The sequence below is a fragment of the Metopolophium dirhodum genome, chromosome 1 (assembly GCF_019925205.1).
Source record: "Metopolophium dirhodum isolate CAU chromosome 1, ASM1992520v1, whole genome shotgun sequence".
Taxonomy (NCBI): domain Eukaryota; kingdom Metazoa; phylum Arthropoda; class Insecta; order Hemiptera; family Aphididae; genus Metopolophium; species Metopolophium dirhodum.
The window spans coordinates 125,652,462-125,671,220 of NC_083560.1; the positions used below are offsets into that span (position 1 = coordinate 125,652,462).

The window sequence follows — 18,759 nt, forward strand, 5'->3', positions numbered from 1 at the left end:
GGCGTGTATCATAAAAAAAAATTGGTGTTGCTCAAATCGTTTTAGGAGACAACACCCTCATAACACTGTCATACCGACCTATAAAATGACCTATTTTTTCATCTATCAATACCCACCCACCCATATTTAAGGTGTTGCCCGAGCAACACTTGGACCCTATGTTACACGCCACTGAGCTATGACGATACGGTCGTTATCTTTTTCCTATTATGTACATGTTATACATATTCAGGTCAACTTGCTAGTAATATTTTATTTATTTATTATTTGTTGATATAATATAAATGTTATCTTTAATTTTAAGGCCCAACATAAATATTGGCAAAATCTCAGGTGAACCATCAGCAGTTAAGACTGAATTGTTTTCTGATTGGTTCATTAACGTTTAGCCATTCCCCCGAGCCGGTTACTGTGATGATTGACCGCCGACCGGTTACAACGAACGATCGTTATAACTCATAACGTATATAACGAGCTACAATAGTTACAACAAAAAAACAAGTCGACCATTGAAACTCGTTATAACCGATTGGCAATTTCTACTGTAATTTTAAACGCAATATTGATGTAACGGGCAAAAGTCGAAATCGGGAAAACCTCAGAAATGCCCGGACAAAACGCGAACTGCCCATAATCCTTGGCCTAATCCTAACCTAACCTAACCGGGCAAACCTAGTTATGACCAACCTCATTTGGGCAAAACCGTATACTAGCTGACTTCTATCGTAAGGACGAAACCGTAGTGTCTTATAAACGTTCGATAATATTAAATACAAATAATCATAAAATAAATATTGTCGTACAAATATAATTGAATACACTTAATTAATAATAAAAATATAATGATATTAGGTACTCTTATAATGTTAAAATAAAGAATTAAAAAAATAATACATTATATGTACTTAATATCATTATATTTTTATTATTAATTAAGTGTATTCAATTATATTTGTACGACAATATTTATTTTATGATTATTTGTATTTAATATTATCGAACGTTTATAAGACACTACGGTTTTGCCCAAATGAGGTTGGTCATAACTAGGTTTGCCCGGTCAAAAGCCGAAATATGACATTTTTCCCAAGGATTATGGACAGTTCGCGTTTTGACCGGGCATTTCTGAGGTTTTCCCGATTTTGACTTTTGCCCGTAACATTGACACACTCGTGAAAACCGTTAAAGTCAGGCACGAATCCAGACTCAAGAGTATTAATATTGTTAAGTGGGGCTGGGGAATAAATTATGAACTTACAATATTAAACACTACCTATTATCTAATATAGGATCGATACGCTACATAATCATAAATATTTCTTTACACAGCAATAATTATGAGTAATTAAGTTTCAAACGACCAATTAAAAAGTTAGAGGCACTTTTCATACATAAGTCACTAATGTAAGTAAAATACCTTCTAAAATATTATAATAATAAAATAAAATGCAAAATATTAAATCGGAATCAGGCTTTATCAATAATAAATAATAAATATATTATAAAAATTAATATTTGTTTGTTTCTCATTTTCATACTCAAAAACTAACTACTGGTGACTGGTCAGTTTTGAATAAAAGTTATATCAATAGATTCCTTATCGAGAGTCGGAGGGTGTTTATAGCTTATTTTGTCTACCCCTATTGGTTACTATAAGATGGCTCACACATGAATTTAGTTGGGGCTTACAAAAATCGAATATTTTGTTGATTATAAAAATGGTTGCCAATTGCCATTAGTTATAGATTAAACTACTAGGTATTATAATTATAGAAATATGACATATAAAAATGTATTAACGAATATATTTAAACAATATCAAATCTTAAAATTAAATACTTATAATATGAACATAATTACAATGGTTATACATTTATGATTCATGAGTTGCTTTCTTAATCCTGGACAAATTTTTATGACACAAGATTAAAGATGAATACCAATCTTAACGATGTTGGGTTTACGTCGGGTCTTAAACATTGCATTCGTTGAATTTGTCACAATTTTTTTTTGTGTTTACTTCAAAAACATGACCAGAATTAAGAAGTGGAAAATCATTGTAATTGTGTTTGAAGGTATTATATGTTTCAACTGAAACAAAACGGAAAACGATAGAAAGATCCGGGTGAAGTCGGGTAATATAGCTAGGCGCTAGCAATAAATACAATTTAATTAAAACCTTTATAACACCTCAGTATTTTTTATTGCCGATACAGATACTAAAAAATGAAAATTACAAATCTTCGTGTACTGATGTGTACAACACTACAACTATAATTTATATTATATGAATGTAAATGAAAGATTATTTTTTCAGAACTGTTTACTATAATGATATGTCGTTTATTTTAATTTTGAGTACCAGTCCTCTTTACAGAAATCGTAAACGTCGTTATTCATTTACCTCGCATAAATCAACTAATCACACAATACCTACTATACGATGAATTGTTGGTTTAGTTGATTTTACTGACAATTTAAACATTGCCACTGTGTGTTAGAGACGAAGTAGGCAAGTATACTAAGTAGATATATAATTATTTACCGAGAATGTATACCTATACATTTTACACTCGTTTTAAAATATTAAATATGTTCAGATTACGTAAAAAAATAGAAGCACACGCAAGTCAATTATTATTTTAATTTTTTTAATTTTTGAAATAAAAACAGTGATTTAATTTTTAAATTACATACAATAAAAAAATAAAACAGAATATTCAAAGGATATTTACAGTTGACTCGAGTAAAATCGTACGTCAACGAGTTAATGGATTTTTACATGTTCGAAATCAACCGGTTCTAAATTGTCTAAACTAAACGAATGTTCGTTCAATAACGTGACCAACGAATCAGCTGGCCTGTTGAGGTGGGAATCAAACTTTTCTCCTACGCTCCAAATTGTCTCCAGGTCAAAATTCTTCCTGGTGTCTTTCGTTAACAAGTGGACAGCTATATTACCTGCAATTAGACAATAAACATTATTAAGAAAACTTAATACAAAGGAATTTATAAAGGTTTATACATTTCATAATAATGTTAAGTTACTCCCATACTAAAAAAACAACATTTAATTATATTTGTTTTTCATTTTGAATGCTATAAAATACATCATAGATCAATGATTGATTTCAACTTTTCCTGGTTTGAGTCATCGAGAGCATATAGAACAATATTAGAAACTAAAGAAAGGTTGTTACCTACGTATATATATATATTAATTATAGCCATAGCCATAATATAGGTAAACCGAAAAATATTATATTCTGAGAATATAAAATACAATATATTTAAATAAAAAGTAATATATTCATTCTATTTTTTCTTTTTGTTATACCGTCGTCCGTCACACTGCTTAATAATGTATGTCAAGAAAGCCAACACTTGTTAGTATGTAAAAAAAATATCTACTTATATTAATACTAGTAACGCAGTGATGTCAATAATACCGCGAATCGACGGTAATTGGCTGGTGACTGTCGTGGGAAAATCAATACTAAGTTACAAATAAAAATATAAATTGGGTATAATATTAATTACGCAATTAACTTTTCTACAAATCTGGAATCAATTAACAACAGACACGTATTATAATACTGCCGTATAATATTATAAAGAATAAATATATTGTTAAAATTACGATTAAAATCTCAAATCAATGTGTACATTTTCAGTTTACAAAAATTGTATTAACCATCAAATATGCCCTAAAATCATCAAACACGTACTAAAAAAATTTTAAAATCAAGAAATATGCCCTCAAATGAATAGAAAATCTTTAAAAATGCAACAGTTTGCAGTAAAAACTTTTGATATCTAATTCGCAGTCATATATTATATGAAATTAATTTATAGCTTACGTAGCAATATCAATGTAATGAACCAAAAAATACAAAAAAAAACAAAACGTAAATGAGTTTTTGTCTGCATCACGTATGCATTCGACAATTCGAATTATTAATCGAACATACGATTCCCTCGGACTTATTCCGATAAATAAGTATCGACAGACACACTCAAAAATAATATTAGGAAAAACGCACAACAATGCGACACGGCCGCTCCTCGTAGTCAGTATTAGGAAACGATTTGATCAACCTGCAGGCTAGAAATCTCGGTGCCACCTAGGATTTTTTTAACATATACCTACGTTCTGTATAGCATCGTATAATGATCGCCCGCACCATGGCTAAATAATTAGGTGTATGCGAGCAGGCCAAAGCGCATATATAGGGTGATTCACCAAGCATGCTCATTGCTCATCCCTTTTTTTTTTCAATAATATAGTTGTTTAAAATCTGATTTTTGGAATTTTAAATATTCTTAGAGACGATATGTTCAAATTTTAGAGATTTTTGTTTACTATTTATAAGGAGTAACCAGTGAAGATACAAACTCTGTTTTTCAAATAAGAACCCTCATTTCTACTGCTAATTTTTCAAATTATTTGAAGTATCAAAATCAAAATTCGAACGAGTACTTTTTGAGTTAACTTTATGTACAAAGGATAATTATATGGATAAAGGCTAATTATAGACCAACGATATTGGGTTTGGAAAATGGAGGCAATTGTAATTTGAACATTTTAGTAATTAATATTAATCTATCTAAGTTTATAATTTGTAAAAATGGTCCAAGTATAATAAATATAAGCCAATATTACATATTTTACCTAACTATTTTATATTTTTGTAAATCTTGTATTTTTTAAGGATTTTTATCTTTAATGTGTATAAATATTTTAATGAGAAGATAAGAAACTATTCGTTGAAAGTTTAAATTATATTAGCCGTTAGGTACATAAAAGTTTTCAAAAAATGATCCACTAAATAATTTACCAACAATAAAAAGAGAGGTTCTATTTGAAAAACAGAAGTTTGTTCACCACAGTATATCGTCCTTAAATAGGTAGTACAATTAATATTCTCAAGAATTTGAAAATACGGTCCAAGTAAATTTAAACATTTTAAATAAGATGTTCAGAATTTGAATTGATTCAATGTTAAAGGAAAAAACGGGGGTGAGCATGCTTGGTGAATCACCCTGTATATTGTAGCGCTGTCAGTTATAACGACCCTCAGACAGCAGTTCATACAATATCATATTTTATATGCATACATATTATATAGGTAGGCAGGCACACACGAGAATTGTATGGCTTTTTTTTGTTTTTGTTTCGTTTTTATCACAGCGCGCCGATCGGCTGTACGCCGCGTTGTTCGTGGCGCGGCGCGGCGTCCGTTGATTTCTTCTCCAACAATGGAAGACCGTATATACCAGACGCTGCGCGCCGTCACATTAAACAACGACGCGGGCGTGAAATCCGTCTATAAAATAATAGTCGCGCCGTCCCGCAGTAGTAATTTTTGGGTCACGACGGTATTATAATATTATTATATTCTAGACGCTTACATTGTATATACGTGAATTTAAAATAAGCGCGTGTTTGTATATTGTATATTATAATAAAACAGTGAGGAGTAAAAATGTTCATATAATGCGTTTTATTCGGTGGGATGGGAGGGGGGGAGTGGCGGCGTTATTTTCACATTTTTTAAAGGGAGCGGGAAAAGACCAAATTTGGAGACAAGAAAAAAAATGAGTTATATTATATTGGTAAAGTTATAACGCCGGATGTAAGTTCCTACACGAGAGTAGCAGGTACACAAAATACATACGTTAGTTCCTATACGATAGAAAAAGGCACATATGTAAGTTCCTACACGGTAAAAACCAGGTACGTATGTTAGTTCCTACACGGCGGAAAAGGTTAAATATGTATATATGAATTTAAAAAAATAAATATATGATGATTAGAAAATATAATGAAGATCGTTATAGAGCATTTTCACAAATAAATATAATATAATAATATGGTGATTAAAAAAATATAAAAAAATCGTATAATACGAAATTTTATATTTTATGAGGTTTATTTCTATAACTTAAAAACTTAACATAATCGTATTCATTAATTTTGTTCGTTGTATAATCTGAAATTTGTTTATTTATGAAATCTTCTTTTTCGGCGTATTTTTTACTGATTTTTGGTTTTTCGTTACTAATTGTGGTTCTTATTTTAATATATGTATTTACTTAAAAAAGTTTGAGAATTTCAATAATTTTAAAAATATGTGGATGTTGGTGATAAAAATTTGATTTATACGTTTTGCTTTAAATGAAGTATATTTGAGTGTATATTAGTTAGCTACGGCTGTACCGAGTATTATTAAAACGATACGCCTGTTGGTGCTGTAGCATAAATGAAAAAAATTCAGATTATACAACCAACAAAATTAATCAATACGATTATGTTAAATTTTTAAGTTATAGAAATAAACCTTATAAAATATAAAATTTTGCATTATGCGATTTTTATTATATTTTTTAATCATCATATATTTATTTTTTTAAATTCGTATATACATATTTAACCTTTTCCGCCGTGTAGGAACTAACGTATGTAATTGTTTACCTGCTACTCTCGTGTAGGAAATTACTATTCCCCAGTTATAACTTATAGGTATAATTTTCTACAGTACTGAACAGGTGTGAAATCACAGTACGAGTAGAATAGTGCCGAATGAGTATAAATATAAATATATTCACTACATTTTACACAAGCGGTAAAGCACCAGCAATGTAAATTTATCGTTGTATTCGGATTCGATACAATGCGAGGTACGGAAAAAATAAACAAAACGATCAGCTGAATTCGAAAAATTTAAATTTTTTGATCGAGTTTCGTTCAGAAAATGGTATAAATGTAATTTATTACTTAGTAAAAGATCATTAAACAAGCATAGGTAACAGACGTATTACTTGACTATTTTATATTTGAATTAAGTTCATATATTTTTAAGAAAAAAATGGACGAAACGTCTTCATTTTTTTCATCCATCGAAATCTACTTCGCATGCGGCATGCGAATTATAGTAATAATAACTTCAAACTTGAGTCGACATTACAAAACTCACCTATGTCTAATGCAATCCAGTCTATAGGCTTCTTGTTCACTATTCTGGGTATGTTGTCCGATGGCCGGCGCTTTTTCTTAAAAAGCTTGTGAACGAAATCGGCGATCGACATCAAATGTTTTTGCGATCTTCCTGTTGCGATTACTATGTAATCAACGTACCTCACATTGGCAGGGATGGACACGACGAACACGTTCGATGCGTTGTTCTTTTGGAGCACTTCCACTAGATGCTCCACTTCGAACACTCCGGACACGCCACCTATATAAATGCGTTCAACACACGTTTATAATTTATATAGTGAAATAAAATATTTCTATGAGAGAACCATACAAATTGTTATCTCAAGTTTTAACATTTAACTGCAACATCGCATTTTACATATTTTATTTTTACGATTTTCCTCCGTTGGCATGAGACGTCACACGTCACTAATTTGTTCCACCAAAGTGGATGCCATATAAAATGCGTGCGATTCGCATTTTATTCATGGTAAATGATGGAGAACGACAAAATATACTCTAAATGGAAAAGTTCACAACCTAAATACATTTTAGTACGTCTACCTTTTACATAATTTAATTCGGGGATTTTTGTGACCTTTTTATTTTGCTATTGTTTTTTCGTCATCTAATAAACATGAAATGTCAAACAAAATCAATATAATATTCTTAAACGACATTTATTTAATATGTTTATACTGTACTGTGGGTATTATAATGTATACGTATAATACTATGCATATAATACACGTCCAGAAATGTTGGATCATATAAAATGGATATGAGTATTTCATTTAATAAATAATACATATTAAGTGATATAATATACATATTACATATACATTCATAATAAATAACGAAATTTTTTGATTATTTAATTGTATAGTAAACTATTTACTGTAGGTTGTATTATAAAATTCAGTACCTATACTTAAAGGGAAACATTAGTATTGCCACTTTTATTTAGAAATTAAATACCAATAATATATTTACTTTCTCCTTTAATCTTCTTAATAAACAGACCAACTAATATATTACTAAAAAATATATATTTACTTCAATTTCCTAGGTCTTGTCAAGATAACAGTGTTATAACTTATACAAATAAAATGAAAATCAAGAAATCGCTCTGTTGTATAGTATTAAAGTACTTACACTTTTTAAAATAATGAGTGTTCAATGATAAAAGAATGACCGGGTACATAATAATGTATTAATAAGTATAGTTGAATATTCTATGTATAAATGTATATTATGCTGGTTATAAGTTATGAGGCAGATATTTTTAAAATTGACTGTGAAAAAAAATTTCTGGACTTCATTTCCAAGGCCTTGTTAATGGAGCGAACTTGGAAGCACACCCCAAGTAATAATACAAAAACTAGGGATGTGATAGTGCGAATGATGAGCCGTTGCATATTATTACATGCCATGTAATACATGGTGATCCCCTAAAGAAGTTAGGTATTATACACGAATAATAATATAGTATAATATATAAATATATTGCGAATACTTTTTTTATTTCTCCACTTCTTAGCGGCTTGAAGGTCAACTCATGATCTCGCATCAATCGCATTTCGTTCCTTGCTTACCCGTATACCACTAGGAACCACTCACTTTTTTACGTTTCATCCCACCCCATACACAGAATGCTTCACCAGCTTAATAGTTTATTTTAGATTTCCAACCACCTTACTATTCTACTTTTTAATCGTTTATTATTTTACTAATTTAATGTTTTCTATTTTATGTTTTTGCAATTATACGCTTTTAATTTATTTATCTATTATATACTGAATCATTATATACTGTATCACTATACTATTTAGTATTTGTTAGAAATTTTACACCTCATAATACAGCATCAAATAAATAAATTATTAATATAAACGTATCATCAAAATATAATTATAGAATCAGCTTGACGATAAAAAAAACTATTCGGTGTCAAAGGCCAAGTCCTGAAGAATGTTGGAAGACGACCACAGTTCTACCTGCTCCGGTAAGAGCTTCTCGGTGAGCATTTCGAACACGTGTTTGGGCAGTTTGTTCCGCAACACTTTATACAGCACGTCGGGATTCTGGCATGAAACCATGGCGTTGGCTAGGTGCTTGACACCAAGGACCGAGTCCCCGTGAGACAAGTAGTACTCACCCATATTCAACTCTTTAACTAAGATCTCTAGATCGGCAAGATGTTTTATGGAGACTGGTAACTTCAACTTGAGCGTCAACAGTTTACCAGTTTCACCATCATTTTCAGCCAGTCGTTTCTTGAGCCGGTTCGATTTGATTACCGCGTCGTTGCTACGTTCAGGGCCTAAGAAAATTAAGTAGCTTAGGAAGCACAGGCCCACAACACCCGACAAAACCACCCCAATGGTGGTCTTCGAGACGGTTATCATGGCGAACGTCTACGAGTGGACATCCAAATCCAAACGCGCGACAAACTATCGGCTGTTCTTGACGTTGAGTGTAGTTCACTTGGTAGTTTGCCACTGTGGCGCTAATGATATATGAAATCACACGAAAAACGATAAATCGATAGCTCGTTCGAAACAGAATCTGCAGTACGCGAAAAGTTACATATTTACACGAAGTTGTTACACGGAACCTATCACCTAACAAAATGTAGCCAACATCATACAAAATGAATTATATTAAGTAGAACACCGCGGATGTTTTTGCATTTGCTACTTTTCTTTTATAGACTATATAATGTTCCAATATATTGCTAAGTGAGTGTCAAATACGTTTCACGTGAATAATTCAAATTTAAAATTTAATGTAATTTTAGATTCTGAGCGGAGCGATGAATGTTTATTGATTTTAGTATTTACAATTATGTGTGTCTGTGTAAACAATAAGTATTCGAAAAAATGATTTGATTTTCGACTTTATTATCTTTTCTGGCGGAAAATTGAATCTAATTGATGAGGTCAAAATTTAAAATTTACAGTCGTTTTCAAAAGCGTTAGGGAAAATAATGAAGGAAAACTCGAATTTTTACGCAAAATCGGTTTTCAACAAAATCGATATTGGTTTAAACTTTAAAAAAAAATGACCATAGATGCATGAAATGTGCACTGAATATTTATATAGCATTTTAAAAACACCATACGATTTTCAATATATGTTGACACATGTTAGACTATATTTTATAGGTATATGAAATTTTAGATTTGTCGATCAAAAAATTTCATTTGGTTAAAATACTTGGAAATTTAATAAAAGATTCCTCATAAGTTTTTAATTAAAAAAAAGTTCAACGTAAATTCACAATTTTTTTTTGTGAACGTTTTAAGTTAGAATTTTGACAAAATTCGTCAAAATCACGAAAATTTGAAAATTATTTACTTTTAATATCTAAGATTTGAACATTTATTACAATAATCCTCATAAGTTTATCTACCTTTAACAAAAAAAATAAATATCAACCAGAAAGTCAAATTAAATTTTTATGAGCGTTTGAAGATATTTAAATTTATAATTTTTATGACATTGAAATTGTGAATATTCACTCGATTTTTTATGGAACGATCGATTGACAAAACGATCTTATTTTGTTGTAATTCAAAAGCAAATAACCATGGATATTTGAAATATACACCAAATTATTGTGAAAAAAAATTATAAAGAAATACTTGATAACATTTTCAAAATATTTTTACTCGTTTTAAAATTTAAACTCTTTAAAGACATTTTAACTTTCAATTTTTTTAGGTTTTTTTTCTATAAATGTCAATAATATTTTATTGGGTTCAAAATCTTGACAAATTAGAACAAGGCTCCTCTCACATTACAATAGCAGTTTAAAAATATTAAAAATACATAAGCACCATTTTTTTTATAAGCATTTTAAGTTCAAATTTTGACAATATTTGTCAAATTAAAAATGTGCAAATTATTTTGTAGTAAAAAACTTTTAAAATTTTCAATTTTCGTAGCTAAGGTTTAACAGTTTAAAACAAGATTCACCATAAGTAGTTCATATTGTAACCAAATTGTTGTATAATCATATATAAAAAAGGTTTTTTTTTATAAGCATTTGGACTTAATTATATATTTAAATGAAGAATAACGATTTTGTTGTAATTTAAAAATATTATTCCTGGCCTTTGGTACTTGAAACTTTTGAAATATATTTACGTATTTTGTACACACAATGAAATTTTAAAATGCAATTTTTTCGGCAAAATTTTATTTAACCTAATGTAGTACTAATGCCTAATAATGAAATTAATTATTTTAATCAGAATAATATCATAAAATATACATAGTAATATTATAAGCTGACAGACCGTTTTCGCTCAGAATTATTTTTCGTATACAATGATTTTATATCATTGAATTCAAATTTATTCAAATTTTTTTCATTTTATTACAATTTGGTTGAATTTACTCATTAACGAAACATTGTTCTTTTAAATACAATTTTTGGTATTTTTTAGTGCAATACTGCAATCAATTTTAATAGTAATTATTTATTATTACAACATCCGTGCCCTAATTATAATATATAATTCATTAATAGGTACCTAAATTATGAAACTTTAAGGAACATTATCTAGGATACCCCATAGGCTTTTATTGATATTTAATTTTAAAGCAAGTTATGGGCTTTTTAAAATTGTAATATCTCATATAAACTATAGTTTATTTTTAAATTAAATTATCAAAAATCCTATAATTAGGCACCCTAGTTAATATTCTTACCTATAAGTTTAATAATATTTCAATCAATTCACTCTAATATTAAAGCTAAGAGCACAAAATTAGATACATTTGATATGTTATATATGGGATAGAGTGAGAAAACAAATATTGTGCTGACATCGTCTTAGGTAATTTAGGTAGATGGAGGCTGAAGAAATTTGTATATCTAATGAAAATAAATTGTTATCATTCATTATTCATTATCCATTAGTCATGACTCATTACTAAATACCTACTAATTATACAAAATTTACATAAGTTACACTACACTTAAATTATGGTTGTCCTAGGTAGTTATGTTGAAAACATACATTGTAGTTTACAAATTGTACCGTTCGAATAAGAAACGGGTAAATTATATTATAAGCAACAGTTTGTGTACCATATCATTATCAAAATAATATTTATTATAAGTTGATAACAATCCCCTGTATCAATAATAGTAATTGTATATTTATAGTATGTTGCAAGGTGGATTGATTGATTGATCAATCTACATTGTCATGTTGTTTAAACAGTTTTATTTCCATAGACATTCGTAATATTATTTGAATACTGATTTGTTGTTGTCCCGCTACATAATAGTATTTGTATAATATTATGATCGAATACCTGTCAAAAATGTTTGTAATACCTATCCAGTGCCGTAACTAAACCAATTAAGAAACTTTTGCAAAATTAAAGTTTGAGGCCTTTTTTAACCATTATTATTATACTCAAGGTTTGTTTATATTGGTACAAGTTACAATTTATTATATATTAAACTATATTATTTTTTATTTTTTACAATTATGAATAACTGTAAAGTATAAAGTAAGTAGTTCTATTAATAAACACAAACAACATAAATTAATATGTACTCCTGTATATACATTTGAATAGCAACTATAGTAGTTTAATATGGACTTGCAGACTGGATGATATAGTAAAATCAAAAATTATTTGAACAAAAACTTATAAATACAAAGTAATTCAAATAAATATTACTATTTACTAGGTAGGTGCTGTTACAACAGAATGTAATTTAATTTTAACATACATTTATCTTTCTAGGTATTAAAGTTATCAAGAAAATCAGAATCAACCAACAACAAATTAACTATATTATAATTATAATTTATAAACTACAGATATTAATATATTATACATACAAATATAAAATATAATTAAAATTCTAATTCTAATTATCTATTTTATTTTATATAGTTACAGTTTCTATAGTATGTAAATACCTATGTAGCTATGTTGTACTTATATCATTTTAGAGTAATAACTAATAAAATCTGACATGAAATAAAAATATGAATTTTACCGGCATCATATGATTTACATTTTATATGTTATGTCTATACCAGTTTTATTATTTTAACGTTTTATGTTTAAACTTTGTGTATGTCTGTATATTTTTATGTTTTTGATTTTTTAATTTTCTTTTCTTGCTAGGTACCCATCACTTGTGTAACTTATTCATTTATTTAATTGCAAGCGAGAATTATGCAATAGTATTCTAATATAGTATTCTAAAGTTAGACATTAAAATTAACAGTGAATATAGGAAAGAGTATTAAAAAAACTATTATAACATTTAGAAAATAATACATAAAAAACTGTTTACTTTTACAAATTATAATTTAGTTATCTAAAAGTAGGGAAAGAGGGGTGGTGTCTGAGTTATTTTTAGAAGATATTTTTATATTCTTTTAAATTATAATATACGATAGATGAGAATTCTAAAGTAAATATAGGCAGAGGCGCATTGACCTATCGGGAATCATCCCAATGGACAATATTATTATATAGTTACAAAAAAAAAACGTTAATTTTTGTTAAATAATCATCACATATTAAAAAATCAAATATGAAGGTATTATTTTGGTTCTTATTGGTATATTTGTACTATTACCGTCCGACGGAGTTAGTACGATAACCAAAAAATACCATTATTTCATCTTTTGAATATACTTTTTACAATGATAATAATATCAATAATACGAAAATTAAAAAAATTACCATAGAAATAATATATAATGATGTGATGGATAAAGTAGGAGAAAGCATGGAAAAAAGATTCTTAAAAAATAATAAAATATACATAGATTTAACATGTTTGTCGCCAATTCATTGTGATGATTTTAAAAATGGGTTGCTTCCAAATTCTTTGAGTGTGTTTGCCATAAAATATATACCTATCATTTACTAAGGATAATACATTGTATAGCTTACATTCAGAATTATTATATTTTGCCTCTAGGTGGAATAAGTTAAAAATATCATTACCTGACAACCTAATCAACAACTAACACTAGATTATAAGCAAAGGCGTGCGCAAACATTTGTGGTGGGGTGGGCTCAGTCAATAAAGATTAAGAAACCTGAACTCTGATGGAAGAAACAATTAATATGTTACATACTTTAATTTACCTACTCATAATCACCCACTATTCAAGTCACAAATCATTTATATGATAAAAACAGATACATATTTGTTTTAAATTAAATAAGAAATATTTTAATTGTCAACACAGTTTTAAATTTTAAATAAATTCAATTTCGCAATCTGTAATGATAATAAGTTAAGTATCAATTTTATTTTTTTATTATAATTTATTATCATTCAGTATCAATGTTATTTTTCACCTACCTATTTAATGATTTGTTATTTAAAAAAATCAAAAATTGTGATATTTAGATAATGTGTAACTATGTATACAAATTTCAGTACGTCTCGTAGGGTGGGCCACGGCTCACTTGCCCCCCCCCCCCCTGTGTGCACGCCTATAAGTACCTATGGTTTGGTGTTTAAAATATTTTCTCCAGTTTTTGAATGATGAATTGGTTGAATAGGTGAGTTGATGGGATTTGGTTAGAATTGGACCACCTATTTTGACTGAACTAGTTTGGCGCCACTGCTAATGGCCTAAGACTAGTAAACAGATAAATGGGCCGTGCCTTGGATTTAGTGAGAATTTATTTAACACCTAAACTATGTATTAACATAGTTTTCTTTGAGCCACGTTAGTACATTATTCAATTTAAACCAATAAATACTGACAATTAAAAGAAAAAAAATATATTTAAAAAAATTGGAAGTTTTTAGCAAACTATATTTTAAGAAAATGTATAACATATTAAAGAGGTCCCCTATAAAACATATTTTGAGTAACAATATAATATTATAATCATAGTTGTCAAGAGCTCAGGGTCCCTTAATACCCTTAATATAGTCATGGCATGAGCCTGTGGGAAATGTACATTCTGTACATTCATTACCAATCTATGATATATATATTATATTCTTTTGACTGATGAAATTTATATCATCTTGTTACAGGAACGTCATCACCATATCCACAAGTGTAGTCGAGGTCTTACAAACATTTGACATTGCAAATTTGCATTTAGCAGAATCAATTTTGTTTTTAATATTAAAGTGAATTGATCAATAATTTAAGTATCTTGTAGGCTTTTATTATTATTTTAATTTTAAATTGTGTTATATGGTATAACTAAGTACTAACTAGTAACTATGTACCAAAAATATTACAATATTAAAATGTTTGTAACTGGCTTTAAATTTAAATAGCAATAAAAACCTATAAGGAACCCTAGATAATTTTCTTACTTTTAAATTTTATTATAATTAGTACCGACTCTAATATTAAAATTAAAAACACTAAATTGGTTCTACTGAACTTAAATTTGCTATATTTTACATTTGTAAAGCTGCGTACACACTAGAGCGCGCACAGGCCGAACATGTGTGATCATTTTGTGCGTCGTATGTGCTCAGTATGTTATCAAATATAACAAACACCGATTTATTTGGCTCCCTTTTGCTGTGTGTCAAAAACGCTTATGTGTGTTCGTCATACCGTCCACACTGTATAACAAACAATGGCTCATGGCACACATAAGATGGGCCCACAATATAGAGAAGATAAGGTGACACCACTCCCGTATCTTTCAATGGTACAATACTGACGCAAAAAATCGCGGCAGTTCAGAATTTAACACCAGAGTACACCAGTCTTCGCTCGAAGGCTGACTTTTATACGAGTTGTAATGGAGATTTACATTTAAATTTTATTTAAATGTATTAATTGTTGTTCAAATGTCAATAGTCCGCATGCCAACATAAGATATTATATGTTATATTGTACAGATTATTAAAATAAACTAATGTTTTGGAATCATGTACAAACTATTATGTAAAAATTGTAATAATATTATATGGTATGTAGCCATATCGTACAAATGTATTGACTTAAATAAAATGCATATTTATATGTTTATTTATTCATTGACATATATTACGTACAAAAATGGAATTAGCAATATCTACATACAATAAGGTACGAATTTAAACTGTTAATAAAAGCTCAAATATACTACTACCTACAGACCCAAGTACACCCAAATAAAAATCATAATTATATTTATATATCATATACCTATATGATATAATAACGAAAAAATTAAATATTAAGCATGATGTAGAGAAAATATAATATCTACAATAGAGAATAGAATATATTATCAGTTAAAATAATAATATAAACCTAATAATAATACTTATAAAATGATAATATTCAAATTTTAATTTTAATTTACCTCATTGTTTGTATATCCACAAATCTTAAGACTCACTTAATGATTTGTAGATTGTTAAATAATATTTTGTATGTACTTTCTTATTTTGTTAAAAAATGCCTAACAAATGTTTTGTGCCAGGATGCAAAATTGGCTATGCCAATAATAACAAAAAGTAAAAAACCACCTATTTTATTTTGTGCACCAAAGGTGAGTCATAATTTTTAAATACCTACTATAGAGATTTATTTGAGGGAAACATTTGTATAATTTTCTTTACCACCTAAGTACCCCCAAAACGGGGGTCTTGTACGTGCACAAGACTTTGTATTACCAAACTGCAGAGGAAATTTGCGACCGGAATATTTACAAGTGGTGTTACCTTATCTTCTCTACATCGTGGATGGACCCAATATACAAGGTGTAACAGAAAGACCTGATCAAAAAAAAAAAATGATGCCACTTAAACGTATGAAAAAAATTGTTAAAATTATATAATGAGTAAATAATTTAAGAAATATACTCGTGTCAGCAAAAAAATGTTATTACGTTCCAAATTCATTTAATCAAAAAAATATTGATATTTTAAAAAATTCTAAAAAATAAATTACTTGACTTCGATAAATGTTTTTACTATCAAAATTATTTTTATAATCAGATTCACAAATTGTTTATTTTGAATATATCCAAAAAAAATTATTCAAATTTAAAATTTTTTATTTTCAGTATTGAAAAATAAAAATAATTTTTTGTATAATATATGTGTAACGCAAGTGACTATAATTTATATATATAAAAAAAAATTTTAAATATTGATTAGAACAAAAGTCAGTTCTATCTGTTATACACTGTATATTGTATCTTCTTAATGCAATTTCTTTTCTTTTCCAGTATGATTTGTGGTTTAGTTTTTTTTAATCAATCATCAAAATTTTAAATTGCCCAATTTCCTAATACAATTAATGACACCTAATAGATTTTTAAAATTTTAAAATTGTGGCGAGGTTAATTTAGGAATTTCCAATATTAAATGGTAAAAGGTATTATGAAAAATATTCAATTATATCAATAATTTGTATTTTTTTTTGTTCCGTTGTATCAGTTATTGTATTGTACAATAGTTGATATTATAATGAAGTGGAAATGAGATAAATTTCTTACCTGTCTAAGCAGAATCCAGTATTATATGTTTATCCAATGTGCTTTAAACTTCCTAAATGTAAGACTCTATGGATCTTATATTATGACATTATGTTAACTTGTAAATTTAATAAATATTAAGGTACTAGTGTCAGTGTCTAGTGGGTACCGGAATAACTGCTTAACCTTAGGAACTTGAATAGTATCGATAAAGGTTATTGTGACTAATTATTATTATCTCTATTCTCTAGTGATAATCAGTAAATAGTAGTGTTCTAATTAAACACTATTGCCTCAACTATTGATTATTGTTTTATCCACAAATATTATTATGTTTAAAATTATTGCCAACTAATATTACTGATAACATTAATATATATCCACGATAGATTTAGTTGTAATACTGTAATATAATTTTGTTTTTAAAGTTAAAAAATGTATTAAAAAAGGTTCTTGATTTTATTCTCGAGGAAACCCTAAAATAAATAGATATTAACTTTAAATTTAAAGTTAGTTCCTAATTTTAACATTATGGCATAGGTACCTGGTACCTACCTAACTCATAAAACCTCACATAAAACTGTTAAAAATAAACTAATCAATTTTAGACATAATTCATTAATATAGCAGTTTTAAAACTGTCAGCGGTGTGACAAATGCCTCCTAGAGTGTAGCATCCAGGGCCAAAACCGTTACAGTGTCAGGTTGATACATTTGGAGGTTTTTTTGGAATTTTAACTCACGTGATATATTGAAACCAGCAAATTGATCGATTTCATCAAAATCTGAAGGAGTATCGTCAGCGGACAACTGCGAGTCAAGCAAAGCGCGTTCCTCTTCCACGTCCAAGATCACCGAAGAGTCGTCATCTTTGAATACCTTGTAGTTGCTGGGCTTTACGAACCCATCATCGTCATCGTCACCTCTGCCTCCATCGCGACCACCACCAATGGTGCTGCCGTGATCGCCATAACTCCGTCGTATTAAAGTAGTCCCGCACGTCGGCAGACTCGAATGCAACAGAGAACAGCGGCCAGCCGCCACCAGGCATTTGAACAAGTCCCTACCAGTTTTCAACGACAACATCATTGAGGACTTTTTCACACCATTTGCACAAAATCCGCACGGCGCACCAGCGTTTTGTCAAAAAAAGTTCCCCAAAATGAAAACGATTCAGAACACTTTGGAATTTCAGAATTAGTTCTGTTTCGTATTTTTTCTTTTTTGCAATGTTATCAAGACAGTTGGACTCACGGCCCACGGGTGCTCGAACCGGTGATAACACTATCATTGGATAAAATTTGTTTTATCTACATCGTGATCCGTGGTAT

At 28.8% G+C, this 18,759-nt stretch overlaps 2 protein-coding genes across 2 annotated transcripts; both read right to left on the reverse strand.

The window, feature by feature from the left end:
* Window positions 1–2,630: 2,630 nt before the first annotated feature.
* LOC132933841 (mitochondrial assembly of ribosomal large subunit protein 1) lies at window positions 2,631–18,686 on the reverse strand. Its single transcript, XM_061000113.1, has 3 exons — window positions 18,172–18,686; window positions 6,978–7,238; window positions 2,631–2,961 (listed from the first exon to the last, which is right to left on the reverse strand). Exons 1-3 carry the CDS (start codon window positions 18,515–18,517, stop codon window positions 2,768–2,770), a joined length of 801 nt encoding a protein of 266 aa, XP_060856096.1. The 5' UTR covers window positions 18,518–18,686; the 3' UTR covers window positions 2,631–2,767.
* Window positions 7,257–10,138, reverse strand: LOC132933842 (TOMM20-like protein 1). The gene has a single exon (XM_061000114.1). It carries the CDS (start codon window positions 9,385–9,387, stop codon window positions 8,920–8,922), a length of 468 nt encoding a protein of 155 aa, XP_060856097.1. The 5' UTR covers window positions 9,388–10,138; the 3' UTR covers window positions 7,257–8,919.
* Window positions 18,687–18,759: the final 73 nt, after the last annotated feature.

Bases quoted from the DNA above. Each gene is read 5' to 3' on its own strand.
- LOC132933841 (XM_061000113.1), bottom strand. From the start codon at position 18,517: ATGATGTTGTCGTTGAAAACTGGTAGGGACTTGTTCAAATGCCTGGTG. The intron at 7,239-18,171 runs GTGAGTTAAAAT...GCATTTATATAG, and splicing joins TGCTGGTTTCAATATATCAC to GTGGCGTGTCCGGAGTGTTC. The intron at 2,962-6,977 runs GTGAGTTTTGTA...GTCTAATTGCAG, and splicing joins CTGGATTGCATTAGACATAG to GTAATATAGCTGTCCACTTG.
- LOC132933842 (XM_061000114.1), bottom strand. From the start codon at position 9,387: ATGATAACCGTCTCGAAGACCACCATTGGGGTGGTTTTGTCGGGTGTT.